Source organism: Zootoca vivipara, chromosome 5 (genome assembly GCF_963506605.1).
Source record: "Zootoca vivipara chromosome 5, rZooViv1.1, whole genome shotgun sequence".
In the NCBI taxonomy this organism is placed as follows: Eukaryota; Metazoa; Chordata; class Lepidosauria; order Squamata; family Lacertidae; genus Zootoca; species Zootoca vivipara.
The window spans coordinates 63,867,463-63,894,128 of record NC_083280.1 but is presented as its reverse complement, the minus strand read 5'-3'; the positions used below and the strand labels follow the sequence as shown (position 1 = coordinate 63,894,128).

General features: G+C 47.6%; 1 protein-coding gene across 2 annotated transcripts; it reads right to left on the bottom strand.

The window, feature by feature from the left end:
• Window positions 1-3,254: 3,254 nt before the first annotated feature.
• On the bottom strand, window positions 3,255-26,594 carry LOC118096379 (cytochrome P450 26C1). Of its 2 annotated transcripts, XM_035138136.2 has the most exons (7): window positions 25,532-26,594; window positions 20,774-21,046; window positions 19,756-19,980; window positions 18,719-18,994; window positions 16,367-16,522; window positions 12,388-12,951; window positions 3,255-9,963 (listed from the first exon to the last, which is right to left on the bottom strand). In XM_035138136.2, exons 2-7 carry the CDS (start codon window positions 21,008-21,010, stop codon window positions 9,565-9,567), a joined length of 1,857 nt encoding a protein of 618 aa, XP_034994027.1. In that variant the 5' UTR covers window positions 21,011-21,046; window positions 25,532-26,594; the 3' UTR covers window positions 3,255-9,564. The 2 variants fall into 2 exon arrangements, with proteins under 2 accessions (XP_034994027.1, XP_034994026.1); XM_035138135.2 differs by having other exon boundaries at window positions 20,774-26,594.
• Window positions 26,595-26,666: the final 72 nt, after the last annotated feature.

Here is a 26,666-nt window from a genome sequence, read left to right as displayed (position 1 = left end):
GAGGGCAGTTGAAGTCGGTCCCGATCCTCCGGGCTCCTTCCTTCCCGACCCCCCAGTCAACAAGCACTGCCGGAATGGGAGCTAATTATATTAATTATGTTGGAGGGGAAGAGGCGAGGACGGACTCCTGGCCTGTGTAGTTCTTTCCCCCCACGGTTGGCTTTTGTTTTTAGTAGATTTTTTTTAAAGGTTCACTGTGTTCCCTCCTCGCCCCCTCGCCTGACCTATATAAGCCCAGGGCCCTGGCGAGCTTTGGGTGGGGGGGGGGGGAACGACCTGGATCCTCCTCGTGCGTGTGCGCCTAATGGGGGCGGATGCCCGTCCGGTGGTGCGTCTGCGGCTCCACGAACAGTGGCCTAACCCCGGGGCACTTGCGCGTTCCCATGCGCTGACCTGCCAGTGACCTACCGACCGGATGAATGAACCCTGCCAGCTCCTGCGCCAAGTTCACTGTCCGCCAAATAACGAGATACGGTGGTCTGAGCACCGTTAATTAACACAGGAAACCTTTATTATCTCCGCAGCCGTCAATCCCGAGGCTGCGCGGGGGGGGGGGAGGGGGATTCTCCAGTGGTCAGAGAGTGAAAGGGATCATTAAAGACATCTTGGAAGAAGGTCAAGAAATTAACAGCCTAATACTAACGGACTGGGGCGGTGGGGATGGCAAGTTAACGGTCATTACGTTGCACTTGCGAAGGGGGAAGAAGCGGGAGTGGAGTGGGGTGGGGTTCGGACCGCGGGGAAAGGTCCGGGCTTCTCAAAAAAACCCCAACACAAATCCTATTAACTCCTGCGCAACCTTAGGCGAGTTAAAGGCTGCCACCATCCCCGAGCTAAACTGTTTAAAGCAGCAGCAGCAACATCACACGCGGTTTTTGGCACCTCGAAAGACTAACCAGTTTGACTGTGAATTTCGGGGTCCACTTTACCAAAGTCCCCTTCAGCAGATGCATGAAGGGAAATAATCCCACAGGTCTGGTGATGGTCCGTGAAAGCTTGTTAGAGGCGTCGTAATGAATTTGACCGTCCATTGCTTTCAGTAGGTCAACTTTGACAACCGTTGGATATAAACCACCCTTTGTCTTTAACGTGCCAGGAGACTCTTCATAAGCTATATATACAATATTGTGAACCGCCCTGATCTCTTCGGAGGAAATTTAATAAATGATAAATAAATCTATATTTTTGCTCCAGCACATTAAAAGAGGGCATTTTTTGAGAAAGAAAAAGGAAATATTCCAAACGAAATATATATGATCTTCTTATGTTGACCAATCCTAAATTTGTGTTTATTCTCCGAGGTAAGCCATCCGGAACCAAGAGGCGCATTAGGCTTCCGCACTATCCGGTTTTTAAAGGGCTTTCTCACTATCCCGACTCTCGGAGTTCAACGCGCGCACTTCAGAGATTTAGTTTTCATTCCAAATTTCATTGCAATCTGGCGCGTCCACCAGCTTGAAAGCCGGAGCTATCCCTCTTTCAGTCTTGCTTTTGGAAACGTACCAGCGGCTGCATTCGAGCTTCAAGCGCCCTTCGTGCCTTCGCTTGCTTCTGACTCGCAGGTTTCTCCTTTTTATTCGGGCCAGTGGATCTGAGGCTTGCAGCGTGTCCTGGAGAGTCTAACTAACTACGGCGGTATGCAGTGCATGTCTCCTCAGAAACAACTGGATTCAGTGGGGCTTTTCCCCTAGAAAGTAAGGTACAGAACGGCAACCTGCGTCCTCAATTCCGTGCGCTCTTCCCCATTCAATACAATGGGACTTACTTCCCAGCAGACGGTCATAGGAGTGAGTGCGCTGCAATAGGGAGCGCTAAGATTTGGGGAATGAAGGGAAAGCGAGAAGAATGAATTTTGTGTCTGAAAGCCCGAGTTCCCAGGCTTTTCTGGAGGAGGAGAGGAGAGCGAAAGAAAACTGGACCAGGAACATCTATAGATTATTATACCCTCTCCATGCTAGATTGAATGAAGGCAGTATCATGGCAAGACACATTCGCTCTTTCCCTGTCCTCCATACTCATGCCGGCAGGTTAGTCAAGGCGTGGTAGAAGAACCGCTTTACACGATCCACACCCGCGTTTAGGACCACCGAATTGGGTGTGAGCCGAAGCGGTGGAGTAGGTGTGAAACAGGACTCCAGAACGAAATCCAACAGTTCCCGGCGCTTCTTCATTCCATTGTTGTTGTTTTTTTTCCTTTTAATCAAAACCATTAGATTAAAGGAGGGAAATCTATTCTATCTGTAGCATTTGGAAGGGGGTCGTCTAGGGAAGCTGTGCTAATTAAAGTTAGTCATTGACATTTGGCTGTTGTTGTTTTTTTCTCAGTTTACCCCAAGGATTCACCTTAAAAGGCAAGGTCAAGAGGGCAGAGGCTTCAGGTTCACTCGAGGGTCAGCCTGCCAACAGCAGTTAACTCAGCATTAAGGGCAACCTTCGCGGGGGGGGGGGGGCGGTGGAAGAGAGAAAAAACAAAGGGGGAATTATCTTACACAGGATCCGCACCCTGAGAAATCTTGCTTTCCAGTTGGTGCTTCTGTACCTTCAGGTAAGTGAGTCTACTGAGGGTCTCTCTGACTTATTATGGAGGTCCAAAGGTGTCCTATAGACACCCAATGCCAGTTATCTAACACCCCCACTGTTTTCAGACAAGAGTTTTTCACAAGAAAAGGAGGATGAAACAGAACAGAAATCTGAAAAAAGAAGAAAAAAAGGTTTTTGTACAAATAAGCCCTTTCTTCCCCAAAGGAGATACCGGTACTTGGAGGACCTGTAAATCACCTCTTTCTGACAAATAGGAATTTCTGGTGGCTTCTAATAAGTCACATTAGAGTGCAAAATCAATGGTGGGTATTTTTATACTCTCTTCTGATCCCAGTTTATGATGGAAGAAGAGTAGGGCTGTAATGTTTACTTGGTTATTGTTTAATCTAATTTATTTAATTCATAATTTTTATACTGCTTGATTGTAGGAAAAAGCCTCAAAGCGGTTTACAAGAAAGATAAAACCAAAAAATTATCACTACAAAATTTGTAACCATAATTTAAAACATAAAGAAAGATAAAACTGAATAGACCGAAACATATTAAAACTCATAAAAACTTTCTAAAGCTTCTCAACTTGCTACATTTGAAATTTAGCTTAGTCTACTAAAAAGGTGGCTGGTTACTCAGGCAGCAAATTTCCCAAAAAAATATGTTACTATTTATTTGTTTATTTCATAAAATTTATATACCGCTTGATTTGGGGGGGGACACACACCCTCAAATCAGTGATATACAATTACAGTATATAAACAAAAATCTACAGCTTGGAAGAACCGTTTCCCGTTCTTTCTCATGTAAAAAACAGCTCTTGTAAGTGGGTGCCTTGGTCACATGTTTGTATGCTTGCTTGCTTGCTTGTTTGTTTGTTTGTTTTGGACTACCTAGCTGTAAGCAAACTTATAAAAATGCAGTTGATTGAACAATGACTTAATCAACTAGAACTCATAGAATTAATCAACTACAATGTTTTACTTCTGGGACAGCCCCAATGAATACTAATAAGAAGTCACACTAAGAATGACAGTATAAATTCCACTGATAGCAGTGAGACTTGATTCCCAACAAATCTGTTTCAAGCCATGGTGTCAGGCACGTGAAGACTCCCTTAATCAGACACTTTAACTAGATATGAATGAAGTTTATTTAGGCCAGGGTTAAAGTCCAATGAACCCAACAGGCATCTTCCTTTCAGAATGTAAATGGAATCAGGGCTGGTATTTTGACTCCCGAGGCCCCTGATAGGAAGCAGGATTAACCACTGCAGGACTAACAAATATTCTGCAGATGTGGGTTTCCGAATGCTCCATCTGCTGAATTTCTGTTCTGAGTGCCTTACAGTGTAAGTAAAAACAGCGGCAATCATAGGAAGCAGAAGAAGATAACCTCATATAAGACATGATATTTTAAAGAAAACTATGTCTAAATGCTTGTTTCATTTCATGATTGATTATCTGGTGGTAAGAACAAAGCAGAGGATACTTTCGCTTCTGCTAACTCCATTTTAAGACAGCCATTTACTGGCAATAACACTGGAATATTATGGTACAACTACACACTATCAATTCAGCACAGGCAGTATCCAAGGTAATATTTTAGGCAAATTTTACCCAGGACAGGGGTCGCAGCAATAGTGTTTCTGTTTAAACATAATTAACAGCTAACAAGACCTCACCATAATGAGAACCGACTGTACTGGCTACCAATTAGTTTCCAGGCCCAATTCAAAGTGCTGGTTTTGACCCATAAAGCCTTAAACTGCTCAGGACTGCAATACCTCAAGGACTGCCTCTTCCCATATGAACCTACCCAGTCCCTGAGATTCCTTTCTGAGGCCCTCCTTGAGAGATCCGGAGGGTGGCAACACAGGAAGGGGCCTTCTCTGCAGTGGCTCCCCGTCTGTGGAATGCTCTCCCCAGGGAAGTTCGCCTGGCGCCTTCATTATACACCTTTAGACGCCAGGCAAAAACATTCCTTTTTAACAAGATCTTTGATTGACCTGATTGACATCCTATACCCTTTTAAAATGTGGCTCTCTTTTTTGGGGTGTGTGTGTGTTATTGGGTTATTGTTCTTATTTTGATTTTATATATTGTGATCTTTTCTGTGAACCGCCCTGAGACCTCCGGGTATAGGGCGGTATATAAATTCAGCAAATAAATAAATAAATCTAGTATTTTGAGCCCACAAAACAGAAGCGTGAATATATTGCCTTAAAAACTGCCTCTGGACAGAAGAATGGATCCATTCGCAGTTTTAAAAATTGCACAATGGAAAGTGCCATGTCCACCTGATGACATGGTGACTTGAAGAACGTTGGAAGCTGGGTTGGTAGCAATTTTTATAAATCTGCAGGGAGGAGGTAGAAATGGAGCTTTTCACAGACTCAAAGTTCAGCCCTTCTCAAAATCTGAAGTTGACTTTTTGGCTTTGACATTTGTCTTTGCTTATTACTTTAAAGGCAATACTTTCCAGTATCAATTTGCCAATTTTGTTTTTCTCCTTAACTCCTCCTCCTAAACCTAACAGTATTCACACCTGCCTCTGTGAGTGGATTCAAATTATCAGAAAACAAATTCCTAATACAACTGAGTTAGGACGATGTTTTCCCCAAATTTGTTTCAGCTGCAAGAGAGGGAATATAACTAAAATCAGGAGTTAATTTAAGACATAGTGATCATCTCAAGCATCCTTCTCCAACCTGAGACTGGAGCTGATAGAAGTTGTAGTCCAAAATATCTCAAGGGCACCAGGTTGTGGAAAGCTGGTCTTCAGTAAAAATTGGCAGGAGTGGGGATGGTGGGATGATTCATCTCTCCATCCATTGAAGCAAGGAGATGTAAAACTGATCACAAAGAAAGTTTGTTTTGACTCCTCTTGTTATTAATCTTAATGCTTAAAAAAAACTCTCCTGCACAAACCACAGAGCAATTAGAAACAACCAACCAGTTATTATACACCACAGACCCCTTTAAAGTGATTAGAAATAACTGAACTCAAAGATACATTCTGTTGTAGTTTGTTTTAAATGCCACCAGGTGGAGAAAATGGCTATATTTTAACTTTGACACCAGAGAGTGAATGTAGACAACTGCTTCTTACTGGTACCTGGAAATAACTCTCTGTTGTGTATTATATATGACTAGTAGGATGAACTAGCTACCAGTAATGTCTGTACTAACTTGTTTTGGTATATATAAGAAACTTGTGGTATATAGTTGGCATTCGTCTGTCTCAAGAGAGAAGAGAGTGCATGGATATGGAGGTTCTGGGGGTGCCAATATGACAGGACCCCTGTCTCAGCCTCACTGATGTGGTCCAAAGGAAATCAGAGCAGTATGTTTGGCAGCACCTTGCCTGCAGGAGTTGCCAGAAGGAGGCTTACAAGGTGCCATCCAACCAAATAAAAATCTGGAACAGATGCTGTCATGCACAAAAGAACAAGAGCACCAGTAGCCATTACTTAGAACTGAAATGACATTAAAATGGGCATCCATTGGTGTCAAAGCTGTGCATTAAACAAAATTACACCCCACTCCCGGCTTACTTCCAAGTCCCACTGAGTTCAATGGGACTTATTCCCATGTAAGGGTGTCTAAGATTGCAATCCGAGGGCTTGTATCATAGGACACTAATAGGCATGCTGTTCTGTATTTTCAAGGTTGTATTGCTGAGCTATCAAGATCTCTGATATACTCAGGAGATGGTGTCTTCGTAAGGAGGAAAGCTTCCAGCTTAGTTCTACAACTTTAATTTGGTGAGGTCCACTTTGGGGGCAACCCAAACTTTAGCTTTGCTGCCAGCAACAGAGAAAGTGTAGGTGGGTGGGCCAGGATGTTCAAATCTCAATACAAGGGGGGGGGAGGCAGATTGAGTGTGGGTGGGACTGAGTACCCCTGATGCAACCTAACAGGTTCAATATTTTAAAAGCTGCATTTCCTCATATTTCACATAAGGGAGAATATGCCCATCTGCTGTTAACACAGACTTTTCCTGTGAACACCTGAACTAATTTCAATAGTTGTCAGAGTAATTTAAATTTTTGTTTTCTGTTGAGAATAAATCCCACCAATGGTCTTTAGAAGATCAAAATTTTCAGCCGTAGTCATTGCTGCAATGATAAATGGGCTTCCTTGAAAATTAAGGCTGCAATCCAGCCCCAGCTAACCTGTGCATAAGACCCATTTAATTCAATAGGACTTACTTCTGAGAACACATGGTTAGAATTGCAATGTTAATTGCTATGCTAGAAAGGTGATCAGCCATACTTTCCTTCTTGTAGTACTTTTGACTCAAATTAAAATCCTCTTGCTTTGTCAGTATACAACAAGGATCTTTTTTGTGTGTGTAAATGTCAGCCACTGTTAACAGATTATTTCCCAGGTCTTCCCTGAGAAGGGAATACATCTGGTTGACCACTCTGAGAACAGGAAGCTGGACTAGATGAGCCATTGGCCTGTTTCGGAGGGATCTTCTTGTGTAATTGTGTTCCCTAAGGCATGATTTTGGCTGGGTTAATGGGTGTTCTGGCTCAAAAACCAGGTGAAGTTCTTATCGGAATGCTCCAAGGCAAGCCCAGCTCTCAACTACTCAGTGTGTCATGACAAACATTTTTAATAAACAAAACTGGACAGGACATCTTTCTGACATGGTTCGTTCCTGAAAGATCTTGTCCCTGGTGAAAACCTGTACAGAATTTCACCTGGGGACTATGTTACCTCAAACGTTTATTGCTAGTCTGCAGCAGCATGGTGGTCACCACAGTACAATGTTGAACATACAACACCACTATACAACATCTGATGCATCTAGGGCTAGGCTACTTGAGGTGTCTACATCCTAAGGGAAGGCAGAATTGCAAGGACACCTTTGAAGTGCTGCTTATAAGGAAGGCTTGTTCTCAAGGAGGTGGCAAACGTGCCTGGACTGCACTACTTCAGACTGCTGGCAGGGGGAGCCCACATGATGAAAAGTTCCTCAATTCAAAAAAAAGTCATATGCATAGACAATTGACATGTCAAAAACAAGCGTTCTAGGCTAGCCTTCTATCAGACATGCCAGTTTTTTGCTTTGCTTTGTTTTTGTATGGAATAGCATTTAATCAAGTAACCCGCACCTGAAACGTGAAGTGTGTACAGCAGGAACTAAGCCCCTAACAAGACAGTATTTCTTGCTGTCTACAAGTAATAGGAATGGCCATTGCAGCCCTGCACATTGTAGATTCATATCGCCTGTATGTTTCCTTTTTTAAAAAGTATCTTCTTTCTGAGTTTCTAATTCACAGCTAGCGGTCTGGTTTTCTTCTTCTCAAATTATCCTAAATGCCGCAATCCATGGGCCACTAGAGATGGCAATTCCTACAGTAGCTTTAAGCAGATGTCCATAGGAAACGGGAGATGCTATTGCAATATTGTAAGCTACCAAGACATTTTGTCCAACCTTTGTCACTAAAGCAGCATCCTACACACTTGGACATTTGCATGGGAGCTTGTCCACAGGTTGAAATTTAGATACTGTAGATTAACCACATACACCACTTCACTTCTACAATTCCACTATCCACTCCTCCTTGGCTCACACCAGCAGCATAACCCACTCACATTTTTCCCCATTTCTATGAAGTGCTTTCATAATCAGCTGGAGAGAGGCACTAACAGCACTCTTGAGCCAAAAGATTTCCAAAGGACTTCAGAGACACCACTCAGGAATAAGAGATTTTATACAATACACAGCATTGGCCTATAATGAACAGGGGTACAGAATTAAAGCTATGTACTAATAAGCCAAGATCCACAAACCAGTTGGTTTGTGAGTTGGAACTAATTTAAACCCAACCACTGCTACTGGGGTTTTTGGGGGGGGGGCGGGACGGGACAGAGTGCCACCATCGTGGGAACTGTACCCTGTTGGCAGTTTGGTGTGAGCTTCTAGAGATCATCTTGAGCAGACCAATGACCAAGTGAAGGTTGATTAAGTGCATGATCATTGTCTGATGACTTGAATTTGCCAAGGAGCCATCACAGGTCAGAGTTCCAGAAATAGGGTCTATATATCACCTCAATGTTTTCAGTGGAGTTGGCTCATACATTCAGCTATGAAGTATGAAGGAATAAGAAATCAAATAACATGTATGCATGATGCAAACCATACCTAAGAAATCCTCCCCATATTTCTCCTAACAGCCTAGCATCCCAAATCCATAACTAGTCTGCATTTCTAACTGGTGTGAAATTAAGACCAGCCAATAGCAATGCAGTCTGGCAGATGAATCAGGCTGCAATCCCAGGCACACTTAACCTGGGAGTCAGTGCCATTGAACTCCAGCTGAGTAGACCTGTATATGTATCCACATACCATCTTCTCCTTCACCTGCCCTCTGATAGGCACTACCACCACCACTCATCTGACAGTTCCTATGCCTGCTTTGCGATATACTTACAGCATATCTATTTGGCAGGCAGATGGTTGACTGACTTTCCTTCCCATCAGGAACAGACCCACCACTACATTGTGATGACAGAGGAGCGATCTTGTCCTAAGCTGTGAGCTGCTCCGATGAAATTTTTTCCAGGAGCAGGTTAGATCTACAGAACACTCTCAGGTAACAATGCAGAACACTCTCGGGTAACAAACCCTCTACTTGACCTGCACAAGACCTACTTGACCTACACATCTTTTGCTTCTCCTAATAGACAACTGACAATGTTTCCTAGGATTCCTTCTGAGACATCTAACTTTGGACCGTGATTTCTCTAACCAGATCCCAAACTGGCATCACACAGACACAGACACACAAACAAAAAGTGCAACTAAGAAAGATGCATGTCTCTGAATGGATGCTAATAGGAAACTCACAGCCCATTAAGGACCGCAGACTTCATCCTTTCCCCTCCCACAACCAACAGACAGGGATGGGGCTTGCACCAGCTGAAAAAACCTACACTGGGGGAGGACAAATGTTTTGTCCTGGAAACATGTTCTGCCACGATCCTCAGCTGGAAATGCGTGTGAAGTTTATGGTTCTCAAGTCTCTGTTTTGCTGGTTCCGCTGCTTTCTCTTCCCTGCTTCAGAGGATGGAAATAGAGCTGCAAGCCATCCACCGGGTGCACAATAGGCACCGTTTGCATCTTAGGGAAGTGTGCTGTGGCCAGCTCCCAGCGGGCTGTGCTGACCAGTTCAATAGCAAGCAACTTGAGGACCATCTGGGCCAGTTCTTTGCCTATGCAATTTCGGACTCCCCCACCAAAGGGGATATAGTGAAAGCGGACGGGGCCAGCTCCTTTGTGCTCTTCCCGTTCCTCCTGCGGCACCCAAAACCGCTCCGGGTCAAACATGTCTGGTGGACTCTGATAGATGTTGGCAGTCTCGTGTGTGTCCCGAATACTGTACATCACACTCCAGCCCTTGGGAATCTGGCAGCCCTGCAGGAGGGAGACAGAACAAAATCAGCACCAGAGACAGCAACCTGCAGAGGGCAGCCTGCAAAGGGAAGAAGAAAGGAAGCAACTTCTGATCTAGACTAGAGCATCCACAAGGATCCCATCTTTGAGGAAGCCTCACAAATTCAACTCACCCGTACCATTACCCTTGAGCAGAAGCTCATGCCTATTAAGATGTTAAGAGACCTATAATGGGCGGTGCAGAAATACCATGGTTTCAGTGATGTGTGAATCACAACTTCAGGGAATGTACACTGAAGTATTCAAAATCCCGTTTAACAGTCGAATAGAAATGGGTATGCAACAAGTATTTGACAGAAAACCTGTTATTTCCCCCCACCCCACCCCCATCGACCTCTATCTTTGATGAAGGGTGTGGGTCTTGCAACACCTTGAGAGCATGCTAATCCTAACAGTGTAAGAGCCAGGCAAGAATAAATCTAGCTGACACAGCACCTAAAGACTACTCTGCAGCAATGCTTACAATATTTGGCACATAATTTAATTCTTATGCAGTGTGACAGCTCCCATTATCGGTGAGGCATAACTAAAAAGTGATTTCAGGCAGCCGGGCTGGGGAAGACCTCTGCCTGAAGCCCAACGAGATGGGTCAACAGCCTATGTTAATATTCAAGGGGTGTACAACTCTCAAATGCACATTATCACACTTTCTCTACTACCTGCACATATGCAGGCAGCCAAAGGCAATTTAACAAGCATGTTGTGCTATTTATTGCTTTGAGGTTTTCTGACAATCAAGTCATATGTACATTTTGCTAAATAAATACATATTGGACAGCACCTTTTATTTGATGCTATAACAACAATAAGATGAGGCTTGATCCAGAGCCCACACTTTTCTGGGAGTTTATTTAAATATATAAATGAGACTAGTACTCCATGTCCTGCACAAAAGGTCATTGAGTTTGCATGAATTTTTTTTTGTTTGTTTTTTGTAAAGGGAGCAATTTCCTCTTTCACCCCTGCAATCAAGTTTACTTGAAATGGTATCTGAGCTGATTAAAAGAGCAGTTTGGTAGTTCTGTGAGCCACAGCTGGAGGTTGATTCACCTAGAAAATTACGACTATGAGGAGTTTGTTGCAGCCATGGAGAGTTAGATCCCTTTTAACCCTGTTGTTAAATCCAGTACTTTGTGGAAAACACAGTTGCAGCAATCTTTCAGCTTATGAATCTTTCAACATTCTCCAAGCACAGCTTCCATCGCCAACCACTACTCTTCCCAATGGATGCTCCAATTGTAATACAGTGGTACCTCTGGTTAAGAACTTAATTCATTCCGGAGATCCGTTCTTAACCTGAAACTGTTCTTAACCTAAGGTGGCACTTTAGCTAATGGGACCTCCTGCTGTCACTGCACCGCCAGAGCACGATTTCTGTTCTTATCCTGAAGTAAAGTTCTTAACCTGAGGTACTACTTCCGGGTTAGCGGAGTCTGTAACCTGAAGCGTTTGTAACCCAAAGCGTTTTTAACCTGAGGTACCACTGTACTTGTAATGGCAGTAATCCTGCTAATTAGCCTAATGAACATCCAGGGTGGCCATATTCATTTTAAAAGGTAAATGTAAAGGACGCCTGACAGTGAAGTCCAGTCACAGACGACTCTTGGGTTGCGGAGCTCATCTCGCTTTACATGCTGATGGAGCCGCCGTTTGTCCTCAGACAGTTTTTCTGGGTCATGTGGCAGGGTCATGACTAAGCCGCTTCTGCTGCAATGGAACACCAAAACCAGAGCAGCGCACGGAAACACCGTTTACCTTCCTGCCGGAGTGGAACCTATTTATCTACTTGTGCTTTTGGGGTGCTTTCAAAGTGCTAGGTTGGCAGGAGCTGGGACCAAGCAACGGGAGCTCACCCCATCGTAGGGATTCGAACCACTGACCTTCTGATTGGCAAGCCCAAGAGGCTCAGTGGTTTAGACCTGAACAATTGCACCCTACCAATCCCCAGCTGTCTATCTCTTGAGGCACCAGTCTCAGTAATCAGTTCTATGGTTTATTCACTGAAACTTGATGGGACCTTCTTCACAACTCCTTTCATTCTCACAAGCCATCCCAGTTAGCTATCCACTACCGGGGTCTCCTGTTCATTGTATCTCTCCCATGATTCCCTGCTCTCCCCCCCCCCCAATTCCAGTTTCTACACTCTATCAATCATGCTTTCTCACAGCAAACCCCAGGGGCCATTAGGTTTCTAACTTATGAACCCCAAGTGCCCCTGTTGTTTCTTGCAACATTTCTGTCCCCAAGTAGCATCACTGGGAAAGGAGGGTGTTTCCCATGGCCCCTATGAAGTGGGCAGACTAACCTTGTGAAACCCAACTCAACCCAGCCCAAATTCCATGCACATCCACAAAAGCAACCCACGCAGCAGGTCACAAAACTCACATCCAGTTCAAAGGTTTGTAAGGCTGTCCTATAGCCTCCGGACACTGGGGGCAGCAAACGCAGCACTTCCTTGATGACGCAATCCAAGTACCGTAGGCGGCTCATCTTCTCCAGGGTCAAGTAAGACTGACAATAGTGCTCATGTCTTTCCAACTCGCCGAGGACTTGGCTTGCTTCTTCTTGTTTGGGTGCTAAGCAAGGGCAGTTTGTAGTCCCATGGACAGTTCCTTGGGCTGCTCTAGCAATGGGACCCAACTTAGGGACTCTGCCTTCCCTCTTTGTCTCTCTGTCTAGTTCTCCTTCCAGCATGGGTGGAAGAGGTGGATTGGAATCCCTGTCTTTGTTCTCTTTTCCATGGATGACCAGAGTCTCTGGGCAATACTGATGGTTTGTCAGAGAATCTCCTGCAGCGAGGCAATGGCACTGCCCGGTGACATCATGGGACACCAGCTCCTGCTGCATCTTTTTTATGACCAAGGGGTGTTTCAGCAACAGGAGGATCATGGAAGTAGTAGCACTGGCGGTGGTGAAGAAAGCAGCAAAGATCAATTCAATCGCAGACTCCTGCAAGATAAGCCATTGGGAGAGAGATTAAATACTCTTTTTTTGCACAGCACCCACAAGCCGTTTAAGACAGAGTCCACTTGTGCGTCCAAGTCAGGCAGGCACACACATTGTGATTAGAATTCAAGTATAACATTGTTAGAGCTTTCAAGGTGGGGGGAACCAGAAAATTCACATCATTTTTTTTATTCCAATCTGGCCTGGAAAACATGAGCAGCCATAAGAAATTGTTGAGGTGACAGTTTTGGTGATAAGAGCTATGGGCATAGCCAGGATTTTTATTGAGGTGGGACAGCCAAAGTTGTTGAGTTGTTTTTCTAAAAGAAATAATAAATTAATAAATAATAATATTTGAGGATCTAGCTGCCCCCCCCCTGGTTACACCCATGATCAGAGCTACAGTAAGGAGCTAAATTACTTATAAAAATGGCTCTTTATCCCAACTGCCTTGGGCTACCAACTGCAACAGTGAATCACTCCTTACAGGCTTGTGCAGTCCACACTTGTTACACATCCAAGCAGTGGTACAGCTGGGCCTAGGACTTTGGGGCAGAAGCTTGGGGCTCCACTCAGCAGGAGGGAGCAGCAAGCACAGCAGAGCTGGCTTACAGCATTTTAAAGTGAATTGATGCATGTTACTATCTAAGGTGGCGCTGTGGGTTAAACCACTGAGCCTAGGGCTTGCCGATCAGAAGGTCGACAGTTCGAATCCCCGCGATGGAGTTAGCTCCCGTTGCTCAGTCCTAGCTCCTGCTCACCTAGCAGTTCGAAAGCACATCAAACTGCAAGTAGATAAATAGGTACCGCTTCAAGCGGGAAGGTAAATGGTGTTTCTGTGTGCTGCTATGGTTCGCTAGAAGTGGCTTTGTCATGCTGGCCACATGACCCAGAAGCTGTCTGCAGACAAACACCAGCTCCCTCGGCCAATAATGTGAGATGAGCACCGCAACCCCAGAGACCTAATGATCAGGGGTCCCTTTACCTTTACCTTACTATCTAAGGATGGTACCATCTAAGGATGCACGTTACCTCCATAAGAGTATTAAGTCCAGAATCAAGAGCCCCTCTCCATCCATTAAATCCAGAGTCTAACCTGTGACCCTCTGGATGCTGTTGGACTGCACCTCCCATCATCCCTGACTGTTATCCCTGGCCACTGGCCATCCTGGCTGAAGCTGATGGGAATTTGAGTTCAGGGCCAGACAACCCATGAGGCCAAGTGAGGTGGCCACCTCAGGTGGCAGGATCCATAGGGGTAGCAAATTCCCATGTCAATCTTTCTTATATCATTTTTTTAAGCCAGGCTATCTCAAACTCGGCCCTCCAGATGTTTTGAGACTACAATTCCCATCATCCCTGACCACTGGTCCTGCTGGCTAGGGATCATGGGAGTTGTAGACCAAAAACATCTGGAGGACAGAGTTTGAGGGAGCCTGGTTTAAGCAATGATATACCCAAGTAGCAACAAATGTTGAAAAGTTTATCTTTATGCTGAAAAGAAAATATGAAAATTACGTGTGCTCCAATTAATCTCTTTTTGCATTCACAGGAGAAGTGGGGAACTTGTGGCCCTCCAGATGTTGCTGGGCGGCACCTCCTATCACAGGCATCCCCAAACTGCGGCCCTCCAGATGTTTTGGCCTACAACTCCCATGATCCCTAGCTAACAGGACCAGTGGTCGGGGAGGATGGGAATTGTAGTCCAAAACATCTGGAGGGCCAAAGTTTGGGGGTGCCTGTCCTATCATCTCTGACCATTGGACACACTGGCTGGGGAAGATGGGAGTCCAACATCTGGAAGCTGCAGGCTTCCCACCTCTGGTTTACAGAATAGACCACTTCACACACAATCCTAGCAAAGCCAATTTGCCAAAATAGCCATGCAGACGGGTAATCGTTGACTTCAGTGAAGTCACCACCTATTACAGCGGAGTCAGCATGGCATCGCACATACTTCATTGTCTGGAAAGAGCCTTTCTAGTTTAGACAGCTGCTTATGTCATATGGAATCCCATCAACCAGCTCATGTGGTTCTGTTTATCGTTTGGATCCTGGAAACACTTACTCTGACCATTCCAATAGATTTCAGTTGTCAAAACTGGAATGACTTAAAATTAAAATAAAAACAGCACAATCCCCAACTGTATTCTGTGCTTTAAAGATTACTCCTATTGGTGTGGTTCCTGATGGGTGATCAGAGTCACAGAAAGAAGCTTCACTTCTTTGAAACTGGTTTTTTAACCTCTTCCCCTAAAGTGTGTTTCGGACTGTACTGAATTGGCCCTATTTTAAAGAAAAAATAGCTTCTGCTCAAGGCTGCATATTATAATAATTCAGTTCAATATGAAATGTGGAGAAAGAGATCTGGTGTGGAGCAATCAAATAAACTCCAAACCATTTGCTGCAAAAATCTCCACACCCAGCCTTGTGGGGCTGCCATGAGTCCTGATTTTCCAGGACATGTCCCAGATTTTGCCTCCAAAAATTGCATCCTGGATTATTTTTCGGAAATCAGTCAAATGTCCTGGAAAACTGGCAATGGGGGTTAAATTGTGCAAAAAAAATGCTGTCAAAAAAGCTCGGGGTGTCCTGGTTTTTACTTTTTGAAATATGGCAACCCTAACCCCTGGATTCTATTCAGGATAAGTGCAGGAGGCCATATCAGATCTTCAGACACCAGATTCAGCACTCAATATATTCTCTTCCTTAGCTGAAATTAGGAAAGTTCTCCTTCTGTCAGTCCCACCCAGTGAAACCCATCTGTCCCTGTGGCAAGTGGGAGAGGACCGCAGTCCCCACAATGACTTCTGGGAGCAGTACTGACATTCATCGGCTTGAGGTAACAGGATGCTGTCACAGTGCTAGAGCTAAGCAACCCAATTCTCCCTCACAAAGAATCCTGGGGGCTGTAATTTGTCAAGGGTGCTGGGAATTGTAGTTTTGTGAAAGGTTAGAAACCACAATTCCTTAGGATGCTCCGTGTGTACTGCCAAGAAACCACTTTGAATTTTCCAAAGGAAAAGCATAATACAACCATAATAAACAAATGAGCATGATCCTGATCCATGCCTGGTTCAAAGTCAATGTGAGTTAACCAAACACCACAGAAAAGATGCAGAGCAAAGATCATGCCAGACAGAGTGGGAATAATTATTTCATCATATGAGGTTATTATTTCCACAATATGGTTGGAACTTGGAAAAGGAGTCTTATCAGGTGCTTGGAAGTCCTGTGATAATGTCCTGCTTGTAGACAGCGTGGGATGGACCTACAGAAATGACCCTTGCACATGATCAGAGGCACTTACACCTTTATTACTTCTTTACATGTCCCAGGTCATTTTGGAAAGGACCATGTTTGGTTGTGTGAGCTAGGGGACAATTGTGACCACTCCAGGAGACTTAAAAGGAGTTACCTTCAGCTCCTGCATGGTAAATTCTTTGCCATGCTCCTTGGCACTGTTGATAATGAAATCCAGAGCATTGCTGTGAGCCTCAGGATCCTTCTGCTTCAGTTTCTCCGAGATGGCTTTCTCCATGTACTCGTGTAGCAGATTCCTAGCCTTTATTCCCTGAAGAGTAGAGGTTCAGAGAAAAAACAGCAATGGCTAAGGAGAAAGGCACAGACGCAGACACATATACACACACAGGTCTAGCGCCTTTGGAGGCCGAAGAAGTCAGAAGTCGCTTATTGCATACTTCTCCAGGACCCAGGTAGGAGCTCATTGTAATTAGAAGCGGCGCTTAATATATCCTCTTCCTTCGCTGAAACGGGGAAAGTTCCTGTCAATCCCACCCAACGAAACCCATAATCAGTGCGGTGAGAAAAGAAATTTCAGGACTACAAAGCCCTCAGCCGCTGAGCTGCCAAATTTTGAAAAGGTGAACAATAAGAGGAAGCCGGGAACTCCAGCGGTGGGGGTGGAGGAATCCGAGATCCTGAAAGGCCATTGGTTGGTAAAGAAAAAGCCCAATAAATGGCACCACACCTGGCCCAAACTTGTGCTAGAGTTGCGTGTGTTTATGTGAACAATCCCAAATTATACCAGGAAGGGAATCGTTTAAAGCCTTAAATTGTAAGGCGTCGCAGCCGGTGCAATGGGAGCACGGATGAGACAGTGTTTAAATGGATCTCAATGCCTTTTCCTCTGCCACCAGGGAGCCACCGTGACCGTACAAAGGCACTCTGCATTGACGATGCCTTTACTCCACAGGACGCAGCTTGTTCCTGCCTTTTGTGCAATGCGATCCTCTTAACTCCGAAGGAAAGAGTTCGAGGGGATTTATTTCCAACTCAAAGAATGCTGTTTTGGATTGTTGCTTTACCTGTCGGGGGAACCCAATGGATTTCTACGAAACGCGCTTGTGTGTGTGTGTGTGTGTGTGTGTTGAGAGAGCCTTAGGCTGCGATCCTGTGGACCTGTGAAATCAATAAATAAGCCCCAATGAGCAGTGAAACTTGATGCAGGTCTACTCAGAAGTAAGTCCTGTTGAATTCAAAGGGGTCCTTAGGCTGCAGTCATAAATCTCTGTTTACCTGGGAGTAAGAGCCAGTGAATTCAAAGAGACCAAGACGCATTGAATTCAAAGGGACCTAGTTTTAGAGGAGAGCTGGTCAGCACTGCGCGACCCGCGTCCACGGGCACTGCCAAAATCCCTTCACAGCCAATAGTGGTAGGCCTATTGAGCAGAAGTCGCAGAAACTGCTCCGCTGCAAGGAACCAGGTGGCTTTGACCAGGCTTTGAATCTGGACCAGTAAAGAGCTCAGCCTGCCCAGTAGCCTGTCGGGCAGGTTAGAACTGGCACCTGTTCTTCATGGGCTCCGCTGGGTTTCGAATCGTTTGGGGGCTAAATGCAAGGCACTGCTCAGGTCCAGGCAGCTCCCCCCCCCCCCGGCCTTTCAAATCTGAGGATGAGAACCAATTTGTGGTCCTGCCGCTTGTCAGGCAGAAAGAGCCTTTTTTGTGGTGACCCCCTAAGCATTGCGATCAGTGTTCCAGCACCATGCGACAGATCCCCGACTTTGTTCCTTTTAAGCTGGACACCCTGGGCAATTCAGACTTTTCAAACTGAATTTCGCACCGTTCATTCTATATGAGAGTCAATGTGCAGCTGAGCATATAATGTTGCAACGCGTGTGAATATTAAATCAATTTACAGTAATCAAAAACCTTCCTTTTCAAAGGCTTTAGAATAGGCAGGTAGTTATTTTGTTTTAAATGGGATTTTGTGCCTTTAAAGGTTGGTGCTGTCTCATTTGTGCTATAAACTTAATTGCGTCCTGCTTGGGGGGAAAGCGGTGGATTTAAAATAGCCTACACAAACAAATAAGCAAGAGGTGCAAGCTGCCTCTGAGCAGGTGCAGAATACCTTTCTAAAAGAAAATTATTCCAGCTGCTTGGTCTGAATCGAGGATGGGGCTCCCTAGAGCTCAAAGCCAGAACCTTACCCCACCTCCGACCCCCAAATAGGCCAGAAAGGGGTCTTTCACTCACTTTAATACTTGCTATTGAGGAAAACCGCCTTGAGACACCCATAGTTTTGAAAGGCGGCCTAGAAAGATGTGAAATATAAATAAGGTCTAACCGATGTATAGGGTAGGGATACAGCCATAAACGCACTTTCGACCAGGGGTTCTAGGATTCTGCGCTCATCAGTGGCATTAGCGGGACTTCAGAATGGATAGGGGATAAGTGATCATGGTCGGAGTTAGTTCTTTGGATGGCGATGAGGATGGGGACCCACACACATGCACACGCAGCCCTACCTTCCGCAGCCCGCTGAAGGGGATGTTGAGCGGCAAGGAGAAGAGATTCTCCACCAGCTGCTCAAAGGTCCGAGCCAGCTCCTTGAACTGCTTCTCCTCCAGGCTGAGTCCCAGCAGGATCCGCGCGGCGATGCGGAAGGTCAAGGTCTTGGCGGAAGAATAGACGGCGACGGGGCCCGCCTGCTGGCACCAGCCGCGCAGCTCCCAGCGCACCACCTTCTGGATGAGGGGCAAGTAGCTCTCCAGGGCGGAGCGGCTGAAGACTCTGGCCAGGATCTGACACGGCGAAAAGATAAGGGAGAGAATCACGGCGGGCGGTTTAAAATTAATGGGGGGGGGCCGGCGGTCGCTACTACATCTGGTCGCCCCAAAGCCCCAGACCCATTTTTCCCCTTCACCAGTCCCCCAATTCTTTTCCCCCGTTCTGGTCTCTTGAATGGGTCAGCCGAGATTCTTCCCCGAAATATATCACTTTGCGCGTGTTTGAATGCTGAGCTATGGGGTGGGGAAACTTTCCTAAGCAGGGAGACGTTGCCTGTGTTCAGTTATATGAGAGAGAGAGAGAGAGAGAGAGAGAGAGAGAGAGAGAGAGAGAGAGAGAGAGAGAGAGAGAGAGGAGAGAGGAGAGAGAGAGGAGAGAAGGAATGTAAGAATGGGAGGTTGCAACCCCGGCCACCAGCAGTAGCCCTAAGTAGTATAGTCCTAGCAGCAACCAAGAGAATTGCGTAAGGCGCTGCGCTGGTCCTAAAACTTTGCGTGGAGTGGCTACTGGAGTCTGCGACAGCACCAGCACAAACTTTGACAGCCAGCTTTTAGCTATAGGGCTCCCCACCCCTGGATATTGCTGGACCGCATCTCACATGGTTCCTTGCCATTGGCAGTGCTGGTTGAAGCTGATGGGAGTGGGGGCCCAACAACACCAAGGGGGAGATGAATGCTAGCGAGCTGCCTGCTCTTCCCCAGAGGGCGCCTGGGCTCGGTTTCAGGCTCTGCGGCCAAGGTTTCCCTCCCCAGAGACGCGTCCCTCAGCCCCCTACCTTCCTGCGCTGGCGGTGCGCCTCGGCGCTGGCGTTGAGGAGGGTGTGCGAGCCCAGCAGGATCTGGGTGCTGAGCGGCCACTGGGCGCTCACCAGGCTGTGCTCTCCCAGCAGGATCTTGCGCACGTTGTCGGCGCCGCTCACGCGGATCACCGGCTTGCCCAGCAGGTGCGTCTTGAACACGGCGCCGTATCTCTGCCGCCGGGAGCTGTGGAAGCTGGAACCCTGCACAGCCAGTCAGATAAAGAGAGGAATGGAGACCGAGGGCTGGACTCAAGCTTCTCAAACAGTTTGCGAAGAAAGTCGACGGTGTCTCTGAGGAAGTGAAGAGCGCTTTCCCCACTGGTCTGAGTCCTCGCAGCTGCTTCTTTGTGTCAAACATATCCCGTTCCCAGAGAAAGAGCACCATCGGCCCGAGATCGCCTCCGAGTGGGCTCAGAATGCCTTTTCAAAGGGGAATCGGTTTATTACGATTCCTAAACTTCAATCCTGGGACATGTGAAGAGTGTATCTGAGCCTCACAAAAGTGCTTTCCTCCCTGCATTGAAGAACACCTCTGGAAATGATACAGCCTTAGGCGCACCTGCTTGGGAATAAATCCCACTGAACTGACAGCAGGGCAAATGTGTCATAAAATCATACAACTATAGAGTTGGAAGGGACCACAAAGGCCATGTAGTCAGATTCCCTGCAATGTAGGAAACCAATGTAGGAAACCACGAGCCTGAGATTAAGAGTCTCATGCTCTGCCGACTGAGCTATCCCTGATTTGCCCAGCCCCCGTCTCCTCCAGCTCGAGGGCTTTTGTTTTCCCATCCTGAGAAATGGGCGACTAGCGGTAGGACCTTCCTCTGAGCGGGACACCCTCACTAGAACTCTTTCAGAGCCCTGATCATGTTCAGAGTGCCTCTGGGCTGAGCCCCCACCCGCGACCCTGGCTGCGCTAAGCCCAGGCGGCTCCTCCTTTCCCTGCAGCAGCCCCCTGCACTGCCCTGCCTTCCGTCGCCCCGATGCTCACCTGGACCAGCCAATGCAGGGTCTCGCCGAAGAAGGGCCAACCCATGGAGCCCTTGGGCAGTGGCAGGGCGCTGGTGCGGTCTCGGCTCAGGCTCCAGCGCAGTGCCCACAGGTGCCGCGCCAGCGCCAGCAGGAAGGCCACCGCCAGGCAGGTAGCCAGCGCAGCCTCCAGCCAGGAGAGCGCATCCTCAGAGGTTGCCACCGACGGTAGCATCTTCGCGCTCTGGCTGGGCAGCATCGCCCGGCGGAATTCACTGGCTGACTGTGGCTTCAGCTGGAGAGGAAGAGAGAAAGGGAATATTGGAGAGGGGAAATCGCAGTCAAGGCTCTGCTGCCAGATGCCAGGACCCAGGGCATCCTACTCCGGATTAGGATTCTCATAGAGGTGGGCTCAACTCACCATACAGGAAGCAAAGAAGCCAACCCATCCCCAAAATGCCACTTTTTATTCAAAGATGCTTTTCCTCGCCACCCGTCCATTAAAGTCCCCAAAGGAATATTACGCAAAGCTTGCGATCCAAAGCGGGCGCGCCCGCACAAAACCCGAGATTCAAACCCGGAGGGAGGTGTCAAGGAGACCTCCAAGACACATCTCCTGGTGTGTCTCCCCCCGCCCCGGCCCCCACAAAACATAAAAGGAAACCCAACAGCGCAGCCACTTTGCTCTCACCTCGGTGGGGGTCTCTTCCCGTTTCCACTGCGCGTCTGAAAGAAACGCAACCTACTTTGAAAGGATCGGGGAAACTACAACGCGCCGTCCTTTCCTTTTGCGGTCAGGGAGCGAGAGGGGGCCATTCTGCTCAGAACCGGCGTGCCTGGGATCGGGATCCAAGCCCCTCGAACCCACTTGCAAGCGCCACGAGCCCCATCCTCGACGGTCAGCCCCTCGGCATCCAAAGAGGATTTGACCGCCTAGGCTGCTCGCGCTTGGGGTAAGGACTCTGAAGAGGCTTCTTCTTCACCCCCCTCCGCGTTTCCCCTTCTCTGCCCAGCTGTCAAAAACCGTCTGCGCTCGGGCGCTCCTTCTCTCACCCTTTGGGACCATCCTTCGCGCACAACCCTTTTAACTATTCTCTGCCTTGCACAGATTTATATAGATATTGGCCAGCCACCTTCGCTGGGGGGGTGCGCCTGCTGACGTCTCCGCTGCATATTTAAAACTGGGGGCCGAAAGCGCTGCGATTGGCGCCTGAGAGGGTTCGCGATGAAAGGTGGGGGGAGGAGGAGGAGGAAAGCGCTGCTGGGACGGACCTCTCCTGTCTCGGGAGGGGGAGACTCGCCTCGCAGGTAACCCAATAGCAGCCCACCGGGACCCTCTCCGCACCGCCTGGATTTGGAAAACCAGGCGGCCCATTGGAAGCACAAGGCGCTGCTTGGACTGGCTCCGGGAGCAATGCAGGGCTTTATGCCAGGAGAGCTGAGACCTGGGAATAAGCCCCCGCCCCTACGGTTAAGGCAATTCTAGCCAGGTCTACTCAGAAATTAGTAAAAAACAAACAAAAAACCCGCCCTTGAATTCAGTGGGGCTTACTCCCAGGTAAGCGGGCTTAGGGTCGCCGCAGGTTAGCTCTGTAAAAGTGATTCAGAGCAGGGGCGCGCAGAAAGATCTGTGGGTAATAAGACTTCTTGGTAACAACAAAACAGTTAATTCACCTCAGTCAGCCCTTTCTAAATCAGGAACATGGGGATCTGCCTTATACCAAGCCAGGTATATCTACACGGGCAGGCAGACGCTCTCCAGAATGCCAGGGAGGAGTTCCCTCCCAGGCCTACCCGGATTGAACTCGCGACCTGTAAAGCGGGTGCTCTATCACGAAGCTGTAAACTAAGGTTGTTACCTAGTGGGAGGAATTTGCACTTTCAGAGGCAGTGGATCCCAAGGTGCTGTGGGGGGGTTGCCTCTAGCTTCCTGTCTACGGTTGGTGTATCTCCGGGTTTAAAAACTCTAAGCAGATCTCACCAGCCTGAAGTCTGTCAACATCTGGTTTACAGAAGATCAGGCAGGAACACTCAGCTCGACGCTCACCAGGTGGCCTTGGGCCAATCATTCTCTCCCTAAGCTACATTGCAGGGTTGTTCAGAGGATTAAATGAGAGGAGGCTGGGGGCGGGGTGCCTCTATGGATCACCCCTCAGCTACTTGGAGGACAAGCGCGATGTACATGGAATAAACCAACTGGGTTTCTTTTGCCGCCCCAAAGAGGGTGGTTAGGTGTTTTGTGGATTGGAAGCCGCAGGCGGCAAGCCACGCGTCTCTCCCCGTCCCTCCCTGAAATAACCCCTCTGGGCCCACTTCGGTGGGGTGTAAAAATTCCCTCCGCGTGGGCAATGGCGAAGCAGGGCTACTTCAGTCCGACGGAGTTGGGTCCTGTCGTTCCAGGAGAGGCGGGACTGCCATTTCAAGCAATATTAAAGAGAGATGCGAAGACAGGGAGATGAAAGCCCTTGCTTGCTAACTCCCAAATATCACCCATAGGTAGCAATGGGGCGAGGCGCCCATTAGCTGACCTGTAATCTGTGCTTCTCTCTCACTTTATATCGCGGATTGTAGCTGGTCCAGCCCCATCTCCATTTACGCAGGCCGGACTTCCAGCTACCTTAGCTTGAAGGTAGTACCGGTAAGTAGAGTAAGTAGGGTGAGTCCCTCCCGGGGAAAGCTTAGTAACTACACAACCGCCCCAATCCACATAGCTTTCGATCAGGGGACGTTTGTACTACCAACTCTGCACCGCTAATACAACGAATGCTAGTGACTCTTATTAGCAAATATTAATAATATGCACCCATGAAGTTCCCAAGTTTCTCTAATCGCTGCGCGGAGAATGCCTGTGGTTTGCGCCGCTTTCCTAAACATTTGCAGCCAAGTTCTGGGTGGAATGACGCCGAAGCGACGCATCTCTTTTGCAGAGATTCGCTTCGAAGGTGGCAATTGCTCAGCAAATTTATCTCGGGTGCAGCCGGCAAAATTCCTTCAAGGAACCGGCAAAGCCAGGGGAACAGCTCTCCTGGAGAGATTAGCGAAGTAAATGCGGTCGCTTCCCAAGCCGCGTTCTGAAGTCACCTTACAGCTAACTGGCGTCTGCTTTATTGAACATAAAATTAGGAAATAACACGACACACGTGCTCTTGCGTGGGCGAATGTCTTAGGTTGCATTTGTGGCAACAGTAGGGGTAAGGGAATTGAACGCTGATAAGTAAGCAGCTTGGTGACTCCCCCACCCCACCCCATTGTATCTCGCCTTTACTGCATATTGTAGAGGTTTATTGCACTTGCTTTTGTATTATTATTATTATTATTACCGTATTATTATTATTATTATTATTATTATTATTATTATTATTATTATTATGTCCCTCAACGAAAAGACCACAAAGACATGACCTGCGGAGAGAAGACCCGAAGGCCACAAGCGACGAGCAAATGGCCATCTTAGACGGTGACAAGAACCTCAGGCTGAAAAGACCTGAACGACTAGTTTTGAACCCTAAGGCACGGTCGGTTTCTCTTTTCCTGTTCAGACAAAGCGGGACCAGAAACATGCGGGTCCATTCCGCACACCCCATCCTCTCTCCCAATAGCCCAGTTGTGTACTCACTGAACTTGCTTAGTCCTGTCTCTCCGTCCCTAGTTTTTTACACTTATTTATTTAGAATACTTATACCCCGGCTTTGTCCCGCTAAGGCTCTATCTCAAATCACCTTCCTAGCCCCAGGGGTGCCCTTTTGACTACATAAGAATGGCTAACGAGTGACATTAGCGGTAAAAGCGCCAGGATTTTCTCAATACTGGTCCTTAAAAAAGAGAGAGAGAGAGAGAAAGGAGTATTTTCTACTTCCCAAATAGGGCTGCCCCTTAGAGATACAGCATCTATAAGTGCTGGAGCGCGCGGGGGGAGGGGGTGAAGAGGTGAAGCTGCACCACTTTCCAACCGAGATGCCTAAGTGTGTGGTGCCTCCTTCCCCGCTGCAGCGCCTGCCAGCACTCATAGATGCGTAAAGCCCAGGTCTCCGCCTTTATTCAAAGTTCTTGCAGGATGTCAAGATCAGAGAGGACACCTTTCCCTGTTTCACTTAATGTCAACGGGGGACTCTCTGGCTCTCCATCCATCTATCCTACACCCCGCCCCGCCCTTCCAGGGCCCGTTTCCCTCCTGCATTTGTCAAGAACGGGGAAATGATTCCAGGTGCCCGGCTTGGCGCAAAACAAGCGCGCGGGGCGCTCATCACGTCTCCCAAGACTGTGAAGGCCAAATTCCCGTCGATTTGAGCTGCTCTATTGACTCGTTGAGTCTTTGCAAAATCCAAGATTGTTACAGGCGCGTCCTTAGCATATAAGAGCAATTAGGGGCCTGGCCAACCAGATGCCTGGGGAGGGAAACCAGTAAGCAGTATTCGAGCACAAGAGCCGTCTCCCCTCCTATGGTTTCCAGCAACTGGTATTCAGAAGCATTGCTGCCTCCAACTGTGGAGGCAGAGCACAGCCATCATGGCTAGTAGCCACCAGCAACTCAAAATTTGTCTAGTCCTCTTTCAAAGCCATAGAGGTCACCGCTGCCTCCTGTGGAAGCGAGTTCCATAGCTCATCCTTGCGCGGCGTGAAGAAGCACTTTCTTTTTATCTGCCCTGAATAGCTTCGTTGTCCATTTGACCCTCTCATTCCCAATTCCGCCCCCAAATTGCTGGAACTTCAGCAGCAAACTACTGGCCCACTTTTTAGCCAAATCTGCACACCTCCCTCGCTAAGAAGCAAAAGAACTTACCCGACTGCCTCATGAGGAAAGGTGGGCTGCAGAAGCCTTGTCGCAGGGCAGATCAAACCCTCCGAGGATGAGGCCAGGCTGGCCCCGTCCATGCCCTTTGGGGGCCATCGGTCTTGGCCAGCAAACCCGAAGCGACAGCTCTCTGTCTTCGGCTCCGATTGATCCTCCCGGCAGCTGCCCCCATCCCTTCCTTTTTTTAAAAAAAGGCACAACCCAACACCCCCAGAGTTCCTCCCTAAACAATGCACGATTGAATGCAGCTTCAATCTTGTCTCCTCTAATGAGAAAAAAGTGGGAAGAAAAGAAAAGAGAGAGAGAAAATAAGCAAGATGCTCCGAGGTGCCCTGACTTTCCGGTCGCATCTCCAAGGCTGGTGGACTTGGCTGGGAGGGGGGGGGGAATCTTCCCCGGTTGCACACTCCTTGAAATCGCGGCTGCTGCTCCCACAAACCGTAGAGGCCGCTTGGACAGGCAGGAAGATCCGAGGGCGCGGACGATCTCGACTGTGCCTGAGCCGAAGTCAGAAGGAGAGATTCGTTTGATCGAAACCCCGATGAGAGAAGGTCCAGCAGGCTGAGACGCAGCATTCCCCCATTAGGAAAAAAAATGAAACAAGCCACACCAAAGGGAGGGTAAGGTTTATATTACTGTATTCGGGACTGTCCAAATAACTTAATACACCGAGCTCATGAAAAGAAGGAAAGAAAGATACATTCTTGATGCAAGTCCCTCGGTTCATTTGGGGTTTTTTGGAATTTAGGATACATTCGCTTTGCGTTTCGAACGAGGTTGCTCCAGTGCAGAAGTTGAAAATTGAGGGGAACGGAGTGGGGTGGGGAATAGCTAGTCCTAGAAACACCCAGATGGACACACAGAGAGAGACCTACCTACACTACACAACTACACGCACAACATTGGCATTGCGCTGCCTTATCCCTTACGCAGGCAGAGGAAACTGGGAGGGGGGTGGTTTAAGAATTGTATATAAAAGTCCCGTTGCTCATACCCGAGAAAAGTCCGGTTGTTCAAAGACCACCAAGGCCGGAGTTTTGATTCAGGTAGTTTGGAAAGGCTTCTACAAAAAAAGAAAACCCTCTCCTTTTTTGCCCCCGCTACAAGGAAAGGAAAGAAGAAA

What these genes read in the sequence shown, in the direction of transcription:
- LOC118096379 (XM_035138135.2), bottom strand. Translation starts at nt 21,010, where the DNA reads ATGCTGCCCAGCCAGAGCGCGAAGATGCTACCGTCGGTGGCAACCTCT. An exon ending in CCTTCAGCGGGCTGCGGAAG is followed by an intron (nt 16,523 to 18,718) that starts GTAGGGCTGCGT and finishes TCTACTCTTCAG; the next exon opens with GGAATAAAGGCTAGGAATCT. An exon ending in TACAAACCTTTGAACTGGAT is followed by an intron (nt 9,964 to 12,387) that starts GTGAGTTTTGTG and finishes TCCCTCCTGCAG; the next exon opens with GGCTGCCAGATTCCCAAGGG.